This window comes from Dromiciops gliroides, chromosome 1 (assembly GCF_019393635.1).
Source record: "Dromiciops gliroides isolate mDroGli1 chromosome 1, mDroGli1.pri, whole genome shotgun sequence".
NCBI classification, from domain to species: Eukaryota; Metazoa; Chordata; class Mammalia; order Microbiotheria; family Microbiotheriidae; genus Dromiciops; species Dromiciops gliroides.
The window spans coordinates 618,795,035-618,809,806 of NC_057861.1; the positions used below are offsets into that span (position 1 = coordinate 618,795,035).

At 42.5% G+C, this 14,772-nt stretch overlaps 1 protein-coding gene across 3 annotated transcripts in view; it reads left to right on the forward strand.

The window, feature by feature from the left end:
- LOC122736285 (Grid2 interacting protein) overlaps positions 1 to 14,512 on the forward strand; it is a 132,654-nt gene extending 118,142 nt beyond the window's left edge. For 2 of the 3 annotated variants that reach the window (XM_043978427.1, XM_043978426.1), the window contains exons 18-21: positions 5,022 to 5,151; positions 6,428 to 6,546; positions 7,292 to 7,456; positions 10,726 to 14,511. In XM_043978427.1, the coding sequence (XP_043834362.1) occupies positions 5,022 to 5,151; positions 6,428 to 6,546; positions 7,292 to 7,456; positions 10,726 to 10,797 (486 nt within the window). In that variant the 3' untranslated portion in view covers positions 10,798 to 14,511. Of the gene's footprint in view, positions 1 to 5,021; positions 5,152 to 6,427; positions 6,547 to 7,291; positions 7,457 to 10,725 lie in introns of all 3 variants that reach the window. The other variant, XM_043978425.1, reaches the window with a different exon arrangement.
- Positions 14,513 to 14,772: the final 260 nt, after the last annotated feature.

Genomic DNA, 14,772 nt, shown 5'->3' on the forward strand with positions numbered 1-14,772 from the left:
AGTGTCAAGTATCTGAGGCTGGATTTGAACTCAGGTACTCCTGAATCTAGGGCCAGTGCTTTATCCACTGAGCTACCTAGCTGCCCCTTGACAGGTCCTTTCTAATCCTGATTGTGGCTCTTTGATATTTAAATTATTTCTTTCTGGCTGTTTGCAGTATTCTCTCCTTCACCTGATAATCCTGGCTAAAATATTCCTTGGAGTTTTCCTTTGGGGGGTCTCTTTCAGGAGATGATTGGTGGATTCTTTCAATGACTATTTTTTCCTCTGGTTCTAAGACATTGGGGAAGTTCTCCATGATAATTTCCTGAAATATGGTCTCCAGGCTCTTTTTTTGATCGTGGCCTTCAGATAGTCCAATAATTTTTTTTTTGCAGGGCAGTGAGGGTTAAGTGACTTGCCCAGGGTCACACAGCTAGTAAGTGTCAAGTGTCTGAGGTCAGATTTGAACTCAGGTACTCCTGAATCCAGGACCAGCACTTTATCTACTGCGCCACCTAGCTGCCCCCAGATAGTCCAATAATTCTTAAATTGTTCCTCCTGGATCTATTTTCCATGTCTGTTGTCTTTCCGAGGAGGTATTATGTTTTCTTCTATTTTTACATTCTTTTGATTCTGCTTTACTGCTTTGTGATGTCCCATTGAGTAATTAGCTTCCATCTGCCCATTTCTGATTCTTCAGGAATTGTGTTTCCCAGTCAGCTTTTGCACCTCCTTTTCCATTTAGCCAATTGTGTTTTTTAAGGAGTTGTTTTCCTCAGTCAATTTTTGTCCTTCTTTTTCCAAGGTATTGACTCTCTCTTGCATAACCCTCATTCCTTTTCCCAATTTTTCTTCTACATCTCTTATTTGATTTATAAACTCTTTTTTGAGCTCCTCCAAGAGGGCTTTTTGGTCTCAAGACCAATTCACCTTCCCCTTTGAAGCTTCACATGTAGGCATTTTGACATTGTTGTCCTCTTCTTAGTTTGTGTTTTGGTCTTCTGTGTTGCCATAGTAGCTTTCTATGGCGAGAGTTCTTTTCTGATTCTTATTCATATTTTAGCCTATGTCATGCCTTTTAAAAGTTGGATTCTTCTCCTAGGGCACGGGGGACTATCCCAAACTTCTTGTGCTGGGAGCCAGGGGTCTGATCACTGGCTTTCTGCTGCAAGGCCTCATCCCCTCAAGACTTGCTCACTGCACTGCATTGGCCAGGCCTAGCTGCACCTGTTATGTAGGTGATACCCCAACTGGCAGATTGCCTTCTGAGTTAAAGCTGGAGGGCTCACAACTGTCCTGTTGTGCTACTAGCTTGTTGATCCGGGACTGAGGGGCCTCAGCTGCTGATCTGTGCTGTGGCTAAGAGCCTCCTTCTGGTTTGCTTAGATACCCTCTGCACTGGGCTAAATTCCCCCTTTTGCCCCAGTGAGAAAGACCTTTCTTGAAGTTCTTCTTAAGCTTATCTTAAGTTGGATGATTGTTTCACTCTGTCTTTTTATAGGTTCTGTAGCTCCAGATTCCATTTAGAAGCAAATGGTGGAGGGGGAGAGAGGGACATGTGGAGATGAGTGCAGAGAGGAGGAATTATGTAGGGAGAAGTGAGAGTTTGAAGGAAGTTTGGGGGGCTTTTTGGGAGAGATTTTTGAGCTGCTGCCTAGAGAAAAGAGCTAGGAGGCCAATGAGGCTGAAGTGCAAACCTTATCTTTGCCTAGTGACTTTGGTCCAAACTAACTCAGTTTGGGCTTCTCTCAAGCAACTCAGGTGTGTGGAACAGCCTTCTGTGGTCTGTGTCAGTACTTGTCCTGGGGAGTGAGCTCGATGTTGCCTTCTCTGCTGCCTTCAGTATCTATTGTTAAATGAGAGTAGATAGAACTGACATAATGAATAATCACTTCTGAGCCCTTGGAGGGAAGCTTAAGTTTGACCTTCTGTAGATAAAATACAGGACACAGAGATTTAGATGACAGGTAATGTGTAAGGAGGGAACAAGAAAAGTTGGGTCAATTGTATAAACTCTGATGGATCTCAGAATCAGGAAATAGCAGCTGCCCAGAAAGTCAGGAGATCAGCTAGGAGTCTTTGGGCTTGGAGAGTAATAGTAAGGGGGCAGCTAGGTGGTGCAGTGGATAGAGCACCGGCCCTGGAGTCAGGAGGACCTGAGTTCAAATTCGGCCTCAGACACTTAACACACTAGCTGTGTGACCCTGGGCAAGTCACTTAATCCCCATTGCCCCCAAATAAAATAAAATCCTACCTTCTGCAAGAAGCCTTTTTTTCCTGACCCCCACTGATCTTAAACCCCTTAAACTTCCCCTCTGTTGGTTATCTCCAGTTGATCCTCTCTAGATCTTTTTTGTCCATAGATGCCTTTCTCCATTAGCTCCTTTTCTTTGTTCCCTTTGCCTTTCTTTGTATCCCCAGTGCTTGCACAATGCCTGGTGCCTAGCAGATGCTTCATAGAGGTTTGTGGACTGCCCAGCTGGTAGGAGGAGGGTTTTACAAGTGAAAGTGCTTATTTAGGGGAAGAGAAAAATTTCTGTGGGTGTGGAAGAGATGTCAGGTAAGGAGGTTGTACTCATACAATAGGTTCTTAATAAATGTTGCATGAATGAACAGGGGCACTGAGATAGCCACGTCAGCAGGTGACCAGTGCTTTCTGGTGGTGAGGTCCAAGGTGCTATAGAAGTAGAGGGAATGCATTACACCTCTTCCATGAGGCACTCCCTGATCACTCCAGATAGGAATCACTCATCATTCATATTTTTATTATTATAGGCTTTAGTTATCTCCTCAGGTCTTTACCTATTTGTTTCAAATGCCCAAGTTTTGTCTCCTCAGCTAAACTGTAAACTCCTTAACGGAGGAGGTTTGTTCTCTTCTCTTCTCTAATATTACTTTCATTGCCTAGCACAGGGTTAGTGGACACTCAACCCAAAGCTGCTTAATTGAATTGCTATCATATCTGTAAGCTTCTCCAAGAAAGTCAAAATTACTCAGGATGAAGTCAGAAGTCAGGGAGAGATATGAGAGGTCAATCAGGCTTCAGATGGAATAGATGGAAGATAGGATAGCTGGGAGGTAGTATGATATAATCAAAAGATATTGCCTTTGAAGTCAGACCATCTAGGTTTGATGTCACTTAATGCTGTACAAGTAACTGGTACAAGTTACTTAACATCTCTGGGCCTGTTTCCTTATCTGTAAAATGAGAGTGCTGGGCTGGATGGCCTCCAAGTACCCTTCTAATCATATGATCTTATGACTTGGATGTAGTACAAGATGCTAAAATCATATAGGAAGCCAAACCAGAGTTCCTAAGAATGTCCATACCCCCTAAGGAGAATCAGGACCAGATAGTGATAGATTTCTTTTTTTTTTATCCTGATAGATTTCTAAAAATATTCTATATTCTATAGAGAATACAATAGCCACTCTTACTTCTTAAGGGCCCCATTCCTGCTGTCACAATTCCTGAGCCCTGCTGCTTAAGGATGACCCCCATCTCCAAAGCCTCTTACAGAAATTTCAGAACTGGCTTCTAGGGACCAAGAGATAGCTGGGATCGACTTGGGACTTACCCTTGTAAGATAGGCTTGATTGTACTAACCCTCAAAGGCTATCTGGGAAGGTAGAAATGGTTCAAAGGTGTTGTCAAGACTCTTGGCAGTAAAGAAGCTTAATAACATCACAGAAAGAAGAGGCTAATTGATGCACTGTTCAGCCCTCACTTTGTTCCTCAGCCTAGGATAGTGGAATAAAAAGAGGAATCCATGGGACAGGGTACTAGGAATAAGGCCAAATTGACTTTAAAAATATTGATACCTTTTATGTTTGTATAACATTCAGTTCCCAATATATTCTGCCTCCTAACCCTCTCTACAACAAAGAAAGCAGTTCAATGCAACTAACACATTAGTCAAGTTTAACAGTGTACATGATGTTCCATGTGCATCATCGTGCACCTTGACAAAGAAGAAAAGGAAGCTCAACCTCGTCCTTGGTTCAAGTCTGATCATTATAATTACATGATGTTCAGTGTTGATTTTTGAAGTTCTTTCCATTTTCATTATTGTGGCCATTGTATAGATTATTTTCCTGCTTCTATTTATATCACTTTCTACAGTTCCTAGAGGTCTTGCCATGCCTCATGCCTCCATAATTATGGGATGCTTTTATAGAAGAGTAATAATCTATCATATTCATGTACCAGAATTTGTTTAGCCAATCCCCAATCAATAGTCATATTTTTTTTTTGGTTTCTAATTCTTTGCAACTGAGAGGCTACATGCAAAGTGGATAAGGAGATGGCCTTGGAATCAGAAAGACCAAGTTCAAGCCATGCCTCTAGTGTGTACTGCCTTTGTGATTCTGACCCAGACATTCACCTCTCAAAGCCCTAGGTAACTCTCTAACATGTCAAGTTACAGGGTAGGTACAGATCTGCATTGGTAAGGGGAGTTTCCTCATCTGGGATTTCCCCAGACCAATAAAATCACAGGTCTTGTCCTTTCTGCATCCTATTTTTGCTACTACAAAAAGCCCTGCTATAAATGCTTTGGTGTACAATGCACCTTTCTTTCTAGCTTTGACCTCCTTAGAGTATATGCCTAGCTGTAGGAGGATCACTGGGTCAAGAAATAGGGATATTTCAGTCACTTTCTTAACCTAATTCCGAATTGCTTTCCAGAGTTGTTGGACCAATTCAGAGCTCCACAAATAGGGCATTAGTGTGAATAGGGTCAGGTTTCTGGACTGAGCAGGTAGTAGAATAGAGAGGTCAGGTAGAGATTTGGGATGAAGGACAGACTTTCCCCAGAGAAAGGTGAAGCTACAGTGCATAGGAGGCACCAAGAGGAAATGTGTGTCTGCATGTGCCCTCACATTTACATTGGAAGAACAAAAGTTTGGGGTTTAGGAGGAAGGTAGGGGTGTGTGGTGACCAGGAGTAATCATCCTGACATACTGCATGCCTCCTGCCTCCCACCTGATCCTCAGCTGCCTGGAGAAGCAGGCTCCTGATTTATTTTGTCCTTTTCTAGCTGAACTCAACTAAAACTGTAGATGGGAAATCCACCTTCCTACACATTCTTGCCAAATCACTGAGCCAACACTTCCCTGAACTCCTGGGATTTGCCAAGGACCTTCCCACTGTGCCCCTTGCTGCCAAAGGTAAGACACTGTACCAAAAAATCAATTATTAATAACTATAACTAGCCTGGAAAAATTATCTATAATTGGATTTATGAAAAATTATAACTAAATGAAAAATGACAGGTTTAGAAAAATTATAATTGGGCCGCAAGTCCCATCTGGGTCGCCATTCAAATGTAAAATATTTTTATGATCGGGCCTGATTTGGGGGCTGAAGCTGACTGGAGGACTAATCTTTCTGAGTGGAGGACTAATCTGGGGACTTTTGACTATTTGGCTATCTGACTTCGTTAATTTAATGTGGGCCGTTTATAAAGTTCTACCACACTGCTCCCAAACTGATAAACTAAAGATTAAGAAGCTTCTTAACCAAATAATCAAAGCAGAGTTTATTTATGAGATACTATTTAAAATTAAGAATACAGGAAAATAAAATGTACAACCTGACTGCTTTCCTGCGGTCTCTTTCCACTGTGTCTCTTTCCCACCTGCTGCACCTCGAACTTCTTGAATACAATAAGGGCCTTAGCCGCCTCCAGCCTCAGGGCATGTTACACTTTCCCTGGTTTGTATTAAGGCCTTTAACCTTGTCACCCCGGTCTCTCCTTTTCCGAACTGAACCCTCCTCCGTCCTTGTCTGCGTTCCCCTCTAGTCAGCCCCTCCTTGCTCCTTTAATCTTGTCCATCTAGTTCATCCTCCTCTAGTCAGCCCCTCTCCTTAATCTTGTCTCTCTATCTACTCCGTCCTCGCTCCTCCTTTGTTTTTTTTCCTGTCTAACTCCCAGGTCTATATATACCTTTTCTTCTCTCCACTCAAATCTCGGGGCTTCCTTCGCCCCCACAGACCAAGCTAATCTGCCAGCCAGAGCTGCAGCTGGTGGGGGGGGGGTGTGCTCTCAAGCCTCAGCACAGGCCATCCGGGATACTTCAGATAGCTCCGCTCAGGTCGGAGGGAGCTGGGGGCTTTTTTTCCCCCAGCTGTCTGACCTGGCGTCTTGTATAGCCCACGGGGCTTTTTGCTCAGCTGAAGCTGAGGAGGAGGGGGAGAGACCCTAAGGGCCTAAGGCTTTCTAATCTCAGCCTAAAGGTAGGGTCCCCAAATCAAAATAAATTTCCACAACACTAAGGAGGGAGCAGGCCAAGGTGGATCTGAAGTGAGGGTAGGCAACTTTACCCTGGTAGTGTTGGTGCGGCCATATGCCTCAGTATTCAGAGCAAGCTGCTGGTGAGGAGGGGGAGGGCATGTGCCATGTGGAAGGGCACTTCTTACCTACCCATCTCTATCCTTCCTTAGTGAACCAGAGGATGCTAACCACTGACCTTACTGACCTGCACATCACCATCAGTGAGATCCAGACAGCTTGCCAGAAAATGCCTGCCACTAGTGATGACAAGTTTGCTGTGGTCATGACTGTATCCTTCCAGAAAGGGCCTGCCATCTCCTGGGCCAGCACAGCCTTTGCTAATAGCCAAGGGTCGTGACTAGCTGGTACTGGGCCATTCTCACCTTACTGGCCCTGAAAACAAACCCCAGAGGCTGACAACTACATGGATCTTTATCATACAAGGTTACCACTTTTTAAACTTTTTATATTTTATAATACCTGGGAAGACAATAGTTTAAATGTTATCACTTTCATTTTACAGAGGAGAAGATCAAGAGAATTGATGTGACTTGCTCACAATTATAGAGCTAGGATATGACAGAGCCAGGCCCCATCATAGGACTTCTCACTCCAATACCAGGGATCTTTCCTTTATAAATCATATGCTCCAAAGGGGAGGGAGGAGGGAGGGAGAGGGAGAGGGAGAGAGAATGAGAATGAATTTTTTTCAATCATGCTCATAGAATACCTGTGAAGAATTAAATTTAATAGAACTTTGAAACCTGTTAATACCAGGCTGTAGTGGGTTCCTGAATAGGAATATGTGATAAAAGTGATTTTCAGATATTTGGGAATAATTGTTCTAGCAGCGGAGACAGGATCAAGGACCTAGTGATGGGAGCAACAGCATGGAGGCTATTAACTAGGTGTTTACCTAGAGAAAATCTTGCCTTCTTGATTTGTCTTGAAAATTCCCATAGACAAGAGAGTTTAATTTGTTGTGTTGTCTTTCTGGGCCCTGGTGTTTGTTTCCCTTAATCCTGACCCTGTAGTCCTTCCTAGAGATGGCCCAGCCTGCCGTGCGGGCTCTTGATACCCTTCAGCACAAGGCAATGGAGGAGTTTAGCAGGGTGCTGTCATTTTTTGGTGAAGACTCCAAAGTCACCACTTCTGAAGCCTTTTTTGGCATTTTTGCAGAATTTATGAGCAAGTTCGAGGTAAGGTATGGGTCATAGATCAGTGCTACTGGGTAGTGATTGAAGATCACTAGTTTTTGTATCAGAGGACCTGGTTTTGAGTTTCAGCTTTGATACTACCTGCAGGCCAATCCCTTACTATCTGTGTGATGTGACAATTAAAAAGGTTTAAGAGACGTAGTTTCTCAGTAATTTAATCATTTTATTAAGGCCAGCAGGTTATTAATAAAAGGATGGTCAAAGACCCCTCATGGCACTGGGCTCACAGTTTATATGCCCTTAGAACAGTAGTTGTTCCCCAGGAGTGCCTAGCCAGCTATGATTGGTTAACACAGGGGGGGAGGTGGGCTATCTTGGGGTATGTGACTTAGGTCACTCAAATCTTGGTTTAAGAAACATCAATTTCCATATTACCTGCCTTTATAACAGGGAGAATGATCATTTTCCCAGACCTTTCAGAGCAAACACAATGAGCAGGAGTTAGAATGTCTTTTACTGTCTGATTAGACTTTGGCCTAGGGAAATGTCTAGGAGAAATTTCCCATACTGATTGGTTTCTGGATGAGGAAGTAAAAAAGAGGAAAAGCTTTGGTCCTAATACAATAATTAGTTCTTAAATATAAGAGAAATATTAACCTAAGAAGATGGAGAGAGTATTATAAAGTATAAACTAGATCATTTTGATTACATAGAATGGAAAAGCTTCTACACCAAAAAAACTAATGTAACCAGATTATAAAGAAAGCACAAAACAGGGAAAGAAGTTTTGAAACAACTATCTCTGATAAAGGCCTAATTTCTCACAGATTAAGAGAACTGAAGCAAATTCATAAAAATGCAAGTCATTTCCCAACTGATAGTCAAAGGATAAGAACAGGAAGTTTTCAGACAAAGAAATCAAAGCTTTCTATAATCATATGAAAAAAATATTCTAGATCACTATTGATCAGAGAAATGTAAACTAAAACAACCCTGAGGTATCACTTCACACCTATAAGATTGAACTTATATAATTGCACTTATGTAACATATCTGATTTCTTATCAGCTGAGGGACACAAGAAGGGGGGAGAGGCAAGGAAGGATAGAATTTAGAACTCGAAAGTTTATATTAAAATGTTTATTATTTTTAAAAAATAGAATTGCTTTGTAAAAAAAAATAAAAGTCTCCCATTGGTTGACCTGAAAAAAGAGAAATATTAATTTCTCACAGCAACTTTGGGCCAGTCGCATTACTTGTATGACCTTGGGTCATTCACTTAACTTCTCTAGACCGCAGGGTTTTTTATCTGTAAAATGAAAGGTTTGGAGTAGAGTAATTCTAAGGCCTGTTTCATCATGAAATTACTAAATTAGAAGAATGGGGGAAATGCCCTAGAGATGAAGTTCCAGAGTGTTCTTCCTACCATCAGGTAGTATGTGTGATCAGGGTTGATTCTTACAAGAAAAGGGGAGGTTAATGAGTGGGCAGGTATCACTTGAATAGAGTAGAAAAGTCAAGACCAAGACTTGAGTAGAAGAGCCACAGAACTGAAAAGGACAGAGACAGAAAGTGAATGAAGTCCCCTTGCTCAAGACAGAGCTAGACCTCAGTTTGTTCTTGCTACCTGACAAGGGCTACCAACGAGGGCTAGTCTCTGCTCTATAGTCTGTGAAGCAATAGGTAATATTTCCATGGCCAGGCTTAGCAGGCCAAGGATAGTCAAATCCCATAGAACAGTAACAGGCTCAGAGGGGTCAGTGTTGTCAAAAACAGAGTAAAGCGCAGTTGTTAAAACAAGCACCCATTTAATCTTCACAGCAAGACAGTCACACAATGAATGGGAACCTCTCAAGGGAGGTTCAACCCAGACTTGGGGAAGGAGAATATTTAAGCAGTTGTCAGGGGTAGCAGGGAGGGGTCTGTAGTCCCTGGACAATTAAGTTTTATGTTTTCATTGATGTCAGTCAGGTCCAGATTGATTAACTCCCTGCTTCCTGGTTTGCAACAGGATGCCTTTAATTCCATTTGCACAATGCAAATCTGCCTGATAGCTCCCTCCTTGAGCCCAACCAGGGAGATAGAGGATGTAAAGCAGGAAGTCTTTGGGATTCTTTGCAGATAAGAATATCTTTTGGAAGGTCCATGAAAGCCCAAATGGCTCAGGAATGTAGGGAAGGCAAGACAATCTCTAACAGAGAATGATGTCTCTAGAAGGACCATAATTTCCCAAAGGTCTCAGGAGAAGCCTGCTGGGTTTGTGCTTTTGTTGTCCTTAGGAATTTGACTATTTGCATATACAGCCAGGTAAATAATAACTGTCACCACAAAGGATCTTTGATGGGTTAGGCCAGGTTTTCATAGCGCTCCTCTGGAAAATAAGGGAATTCTACTAAGTTTTGTATGAAGTGTGAATTCCCGGTCCTGGATATAGATAGACTGGATTGAGCCCACAAGTTTACCACACACACTGCCTGTACTCAGTGCTGTCTGTGCGGAGATGATTACTATCAGAGAATCTTAGATCACAGCTGGAAGGAACCTTCGAACACAGAATATTGAAGCTACTGAAAATGAAGTCAGAAATTGGGGTGGATATAAGGGAGGTGAGTCAGAGCCAGAATCAGAGGGGCCTTAGGACAAAAAAAAATCTAGTATCAGGGCTAGAAAAGTCTGTAGATAGACATAAAGTATTAGAGCTGGAATGGACCTTATAATAGAGGATGTTAGGCCTGAAAGGGACGTTAGACATGGTCTAGTGCCTCCTCCTCTCTTTACAGACAAGGAAACTGAGGCACAGAGAAGGACCATGACTTGCCCTCATTCATAGAGTGAGTTAGAACTGAAGACTAGATTACACGTCGCTTGACTTTCAACCCAACACTCTTGCCACCAACTTAATCACATCCAATAACTGACATGTCCTTGTTTGCAGAGTGCGTTATAGACCGTATCTTGTTTAACCCTCACAATGTCCCTTTGAAGTAGCTGCTGTTATTGTCCCTATTGCATAGATGAGGAAACTAAGGCTAAGAGAAATTAAGTGACCAATTCAAGGTCACACAGATAGTGTCTGAGTCAGGATTTGAATTCAGCTCTTCCTTATGCCAAGTCCGTTTCTCTATCCATTGTGCCACATTGCCTCTTAGTCATCTTTATGTCCCTCTTAGCATGTGGCATATAACAGGCATTTGATAAATGCTTGTGAAAGTAAACACATAATCCTTGGGACCGATCCTTTTGCTTGGGCATGAGGGTTACCTGAGTTCTCTAATAGTGTACTGTCCCTAAGCTGTGTTTTTCTCTTCCAGCGGGCATTCAGTGACGTGCAGGTCTGTGAAAGCCAGCGCAGCTCAGGAATGGCCTCCCCCCTGGCCTGGTAGTCACCAGAGAGTTCTTGGCCAGGGGCCTGTTTGCCAACAGAATGCAAGCATGGTTTCTTCCATGGAATGGTCACCCTGTGGCATATCTACCCAGCTCAGAAAACAGGCCTCAAATAAGGAGTGGTTATTGTTGTCTTTAATGAAGGTAAACATGAGTGTGGGTGGCCCCTGCACCCTGAAATGGATTGCAGCAGATCCAAGACTTCACTTCTGAGAAGCACCTGTGTTTGACTGTAGACATCCCATGCCTTCGTACCTTAGATTGCGGGCCTTTCTTTAAGCAGGTCTCTCCTCCCTTCTGCTCCCCACCTTGTTCACGGGCTACGTGTTGTTCCACTTCAAAGTACTACATGTTGGAGAGCAATTGGTTTGATCTGTGTCTCTCATGTCTTAGCTTCTCAAAGAGCTGGAAAGACCACAGACCTCCCTTCTGTGGATATAACTTCAGCTCCTCCCAAGGCAAACTCCTGTGACTCGTAGTCTAGAAGAGACAAGTCTGTCTGTCTATTTGTCTGCCTGTCTACCTATCTATCTGCTTTCTTTCTGCTCTCCCTGAGAGAAAATGGTATAGAGAGAATTATGTAAGCTGCTATCCCTTTGGCTTTAGCAGGCATGGATTTCTCAAATATGGATGGTAGAGTATCCTGAAAGACCTAGAAAAAAATCCCCCATAGGCCTAAACAATGAGCATGCCCTGTCCTGGGACCATCACTGTCGCTGTCCCTAAGGGTCTGCCAAGCCAAAGCAAGCCCTTTGCCCAATGCCTCCAAATAGGACTGTGGCTTCAGCTACCTCAGACACCAGGCCTGCTCTTCAATGTCCCAGATATATCTGCTGTTACTGCGTTATATTGCTTCCTTTGGAATTCCTCTTATTCTGAGTCTCTCCTTTCCCATATCCTCTGAGACCAGAGGCTTGTAGACACCTAAGGTTTTATTTGTACATCTTGCATGGGGTGGGAAGGATGGCAGGGGAAGAGCATCTTCTTGACCTCTTTTCATGCTAAATGCCCCATCTTCTCCTCTTGGCTTTCCCATTCATCACTGACTCTGAGGGCTTTATTTGCCATCAGGTTGTCATATAGAAGGAGAGTTTAATCTTGCTTAACTTGGCCCTAGGAGGTAGGGCTAGGATCAGTAGGTGAAAATTATAGATCAGCACATTCTTGCTCAGTACAAGAAGAGCTTCCAAACAATTAGAATAGTCCAACAATGTAAGAGACTGCCCATTGGAGGCCTTTGAGCAGAAGTTGGGTGACAACTCATCAGGGTTGTCATAGATGGTGTTTATGCTTAATGTAGATTCATTAGATCGGGTGACCTCTGAAGTCTCTTCCAATATTAAGAGTCTTTTATCAGTCAAGTAGGGAACACTGGTCCTAGACTCTAACCATCTTTCCCATTGCCCATCTGACCAAAAGGCCCCATGCCAGTTTTTGCTAAAGAAGACTTGCAAATACCTACAAACTCATTTTCTCTGATCTCTCAAGGGGCCATTTATTTGGGGAGGGTCGTTAGTCCTCACTTAATAAGTCAATCTCATTTTTCTCTGCTTTCCTTCAGTGGAGAGACAGGAAGAATACAGTTTGGGATAGACTGGAGATCCATGTTCTTATTTGCAAGATTGTGCTTTCAAAGAGTCTGAGACTTTTGGAATCAAAGGACCTGGGTTTGAACTTGGGCAGGTGACTTAACCTTTTTAGGTCTCAGTTTCCCAAATTATAAAATGAAGGCGTTGGACTGGATGGCAGATAACCTCTAAATCCATGATTCTGTGATCCCCTGACAGCATGTTATTTCTGCAGAGGTGCTCGTGACTGTCTGATCCATCTTGGTTTTTAAGAATTTTGTTTTCTGCTCTTCTCTATAGAAAGTCTATACATTTCAGTTTCTGTAACTAAGTGCCAGTTTTCTCCTGCTTTGTACTAAGTGGTTTTCAGATCCCTTCGCCATTGGTTTTCTTGGAGTCTGGGGATCAAAGGACACACAGACACTCACCATGAATCTCCCACATCAGCTATCATTATGATCATGTGTCAATGTATGTCAGTCACATTTGGAAAGAACAAAGGGTACTTGGCAGCAACCACCACCCATGGAAAGGGCAGGACACAGACTCTGTTCCTTGTTGTAACCTAACAGAAGAGCAAGATACACAGTTTATTTGGATTTTTAGCAGATGATGTTTGGATCTGAAAACTTTCAAGGGTCCCTCACTTCTGAGCTGGGATTTAGTTTTTGGTGTGTAGTCCACAATTGTATCCCCACTCCCATCCCTTCCCCCACCCCAGTCCCCCATCTTCTTTCTCTCCATTTCCCAAACTCATATGTTGTTCCTTCCCAAATAAAGTTGCTGGCTTTCGCCTACTTCTTGTTGTTAATATCCACTGTGAAAACTAGGGTGGGAACAGGTTCACTCTCTTGGGGCCTGCCCCAAAGAAGCGACACATTGTGCCAGCAGTATAAACGGCTCCATGAAGCTCTCTGACATGTCTCTCTGCCCCCCAGGCTGCATTCCAATCAAAACAGGTACAACCTTGGGCCAGCTAATGCTCACCTAGGGGTTCAGACGTATCCTTCCACCTGGAGAGAACAACTGATAATACATTCATGCAGATGATCCCAAAAGTCTCAGTGCAGTTTTAACAACTTCAGAAGTATAAATGCCATAAACTTACAAAGAGCAAGGCTAGTTATTACAAAATTTGCAGGGCTAATTACTTAACTTTTTAAGATATTGATATGTTTTTTATTAAAGTTCAGCATAACCACCATCCTTCACTATACATCACTCTAGTCGCTTTTTGAGCTTTGTAAAAACTCTCATCCATCAGCTGCTGTTCAGTGACTAAGAAGATTGTATTTATTATTCTAGCCTCAGGATCATTGAAAGGCAAGGCTTTGATGCATATGTGACAGTTTTCACATGATCCCATAAAGAAAAGTCTGACAGAGATAGATCGGGTGACCAAGCTGGCCAAGAAAAAGGACCTTCTCTACTGATCCACTGGTCTGAGAAAGCATTATCCAGGAGCCATCATACACTTAATGCATAGTGACCCTTTCATTAATGCATGATTACTATCTTATTATAATTTAAGAATTATTATTCAAAATTCACAAAACCAAATAAGTATACAAGGTATTTAAATAATTAAGTAATTTGGGGGGTGAGTTTGTAACATTTATACTTCTGAAGTTAGTAAAACTTAAAAACTACACTGCGACTTTTGGAGTATCCCATATATCACTTTAAGATTTACAAACTGTTCTACATACTTTATCCCATCTGTCCCTTACAATAACCTTTTGAGGTAGTAGGTACTATCATTGTTATCCCCATTTTGCAAATGAAGAAACTGAGGCTTGAGCCATTTGAGTAACTTGCCCTTACCCAGACTGTCAGCAGGTAGCAGAGGTGAGATTTGAACCCAAGTCATCTTGGCCCCGAGTCTAGCATGGTATTCACTATCCCATGCTGCCTCCCATGAGCAGCAGAACAGAAATGGGACTTGTTTAACCACCGTGACTGCTCTGAAGAAAGAAGAAATGGAAGCTCGTTTTTACCTAAAAGGAGTATTGTGAATGAGTGAGAATCAAGCTGTGCCTAGAAGAGAGACTTCAAAGATTGAACAGTGGCATTGTGGAGCTTCAGTTTCCTTCTTAGTAGAATGAGGAACTCAAACTAGATGATTGCTTCCATTTCTAGAACTAGAATTCTAGTTCCTTTTCTAGAGTTCAGTGTTCTGAACAGCATGACCATAGGAGAGAACCAGGAGGTAATGGTTTAAATCCTAGCTCTGATGCTTGTTAGCCTATCCTGATTACTCATGAAATGCCACTTTAGGTTTCAGTAATAAGTGATTAAATGAAAGTATGAATACATTATTTATTTGATGTTTTCTGTATGCCAGGCACTATTGAAGTTCTGGGGAATACAACTATAAAATGCAACCCAATGCCTTCAAGGAGCTTA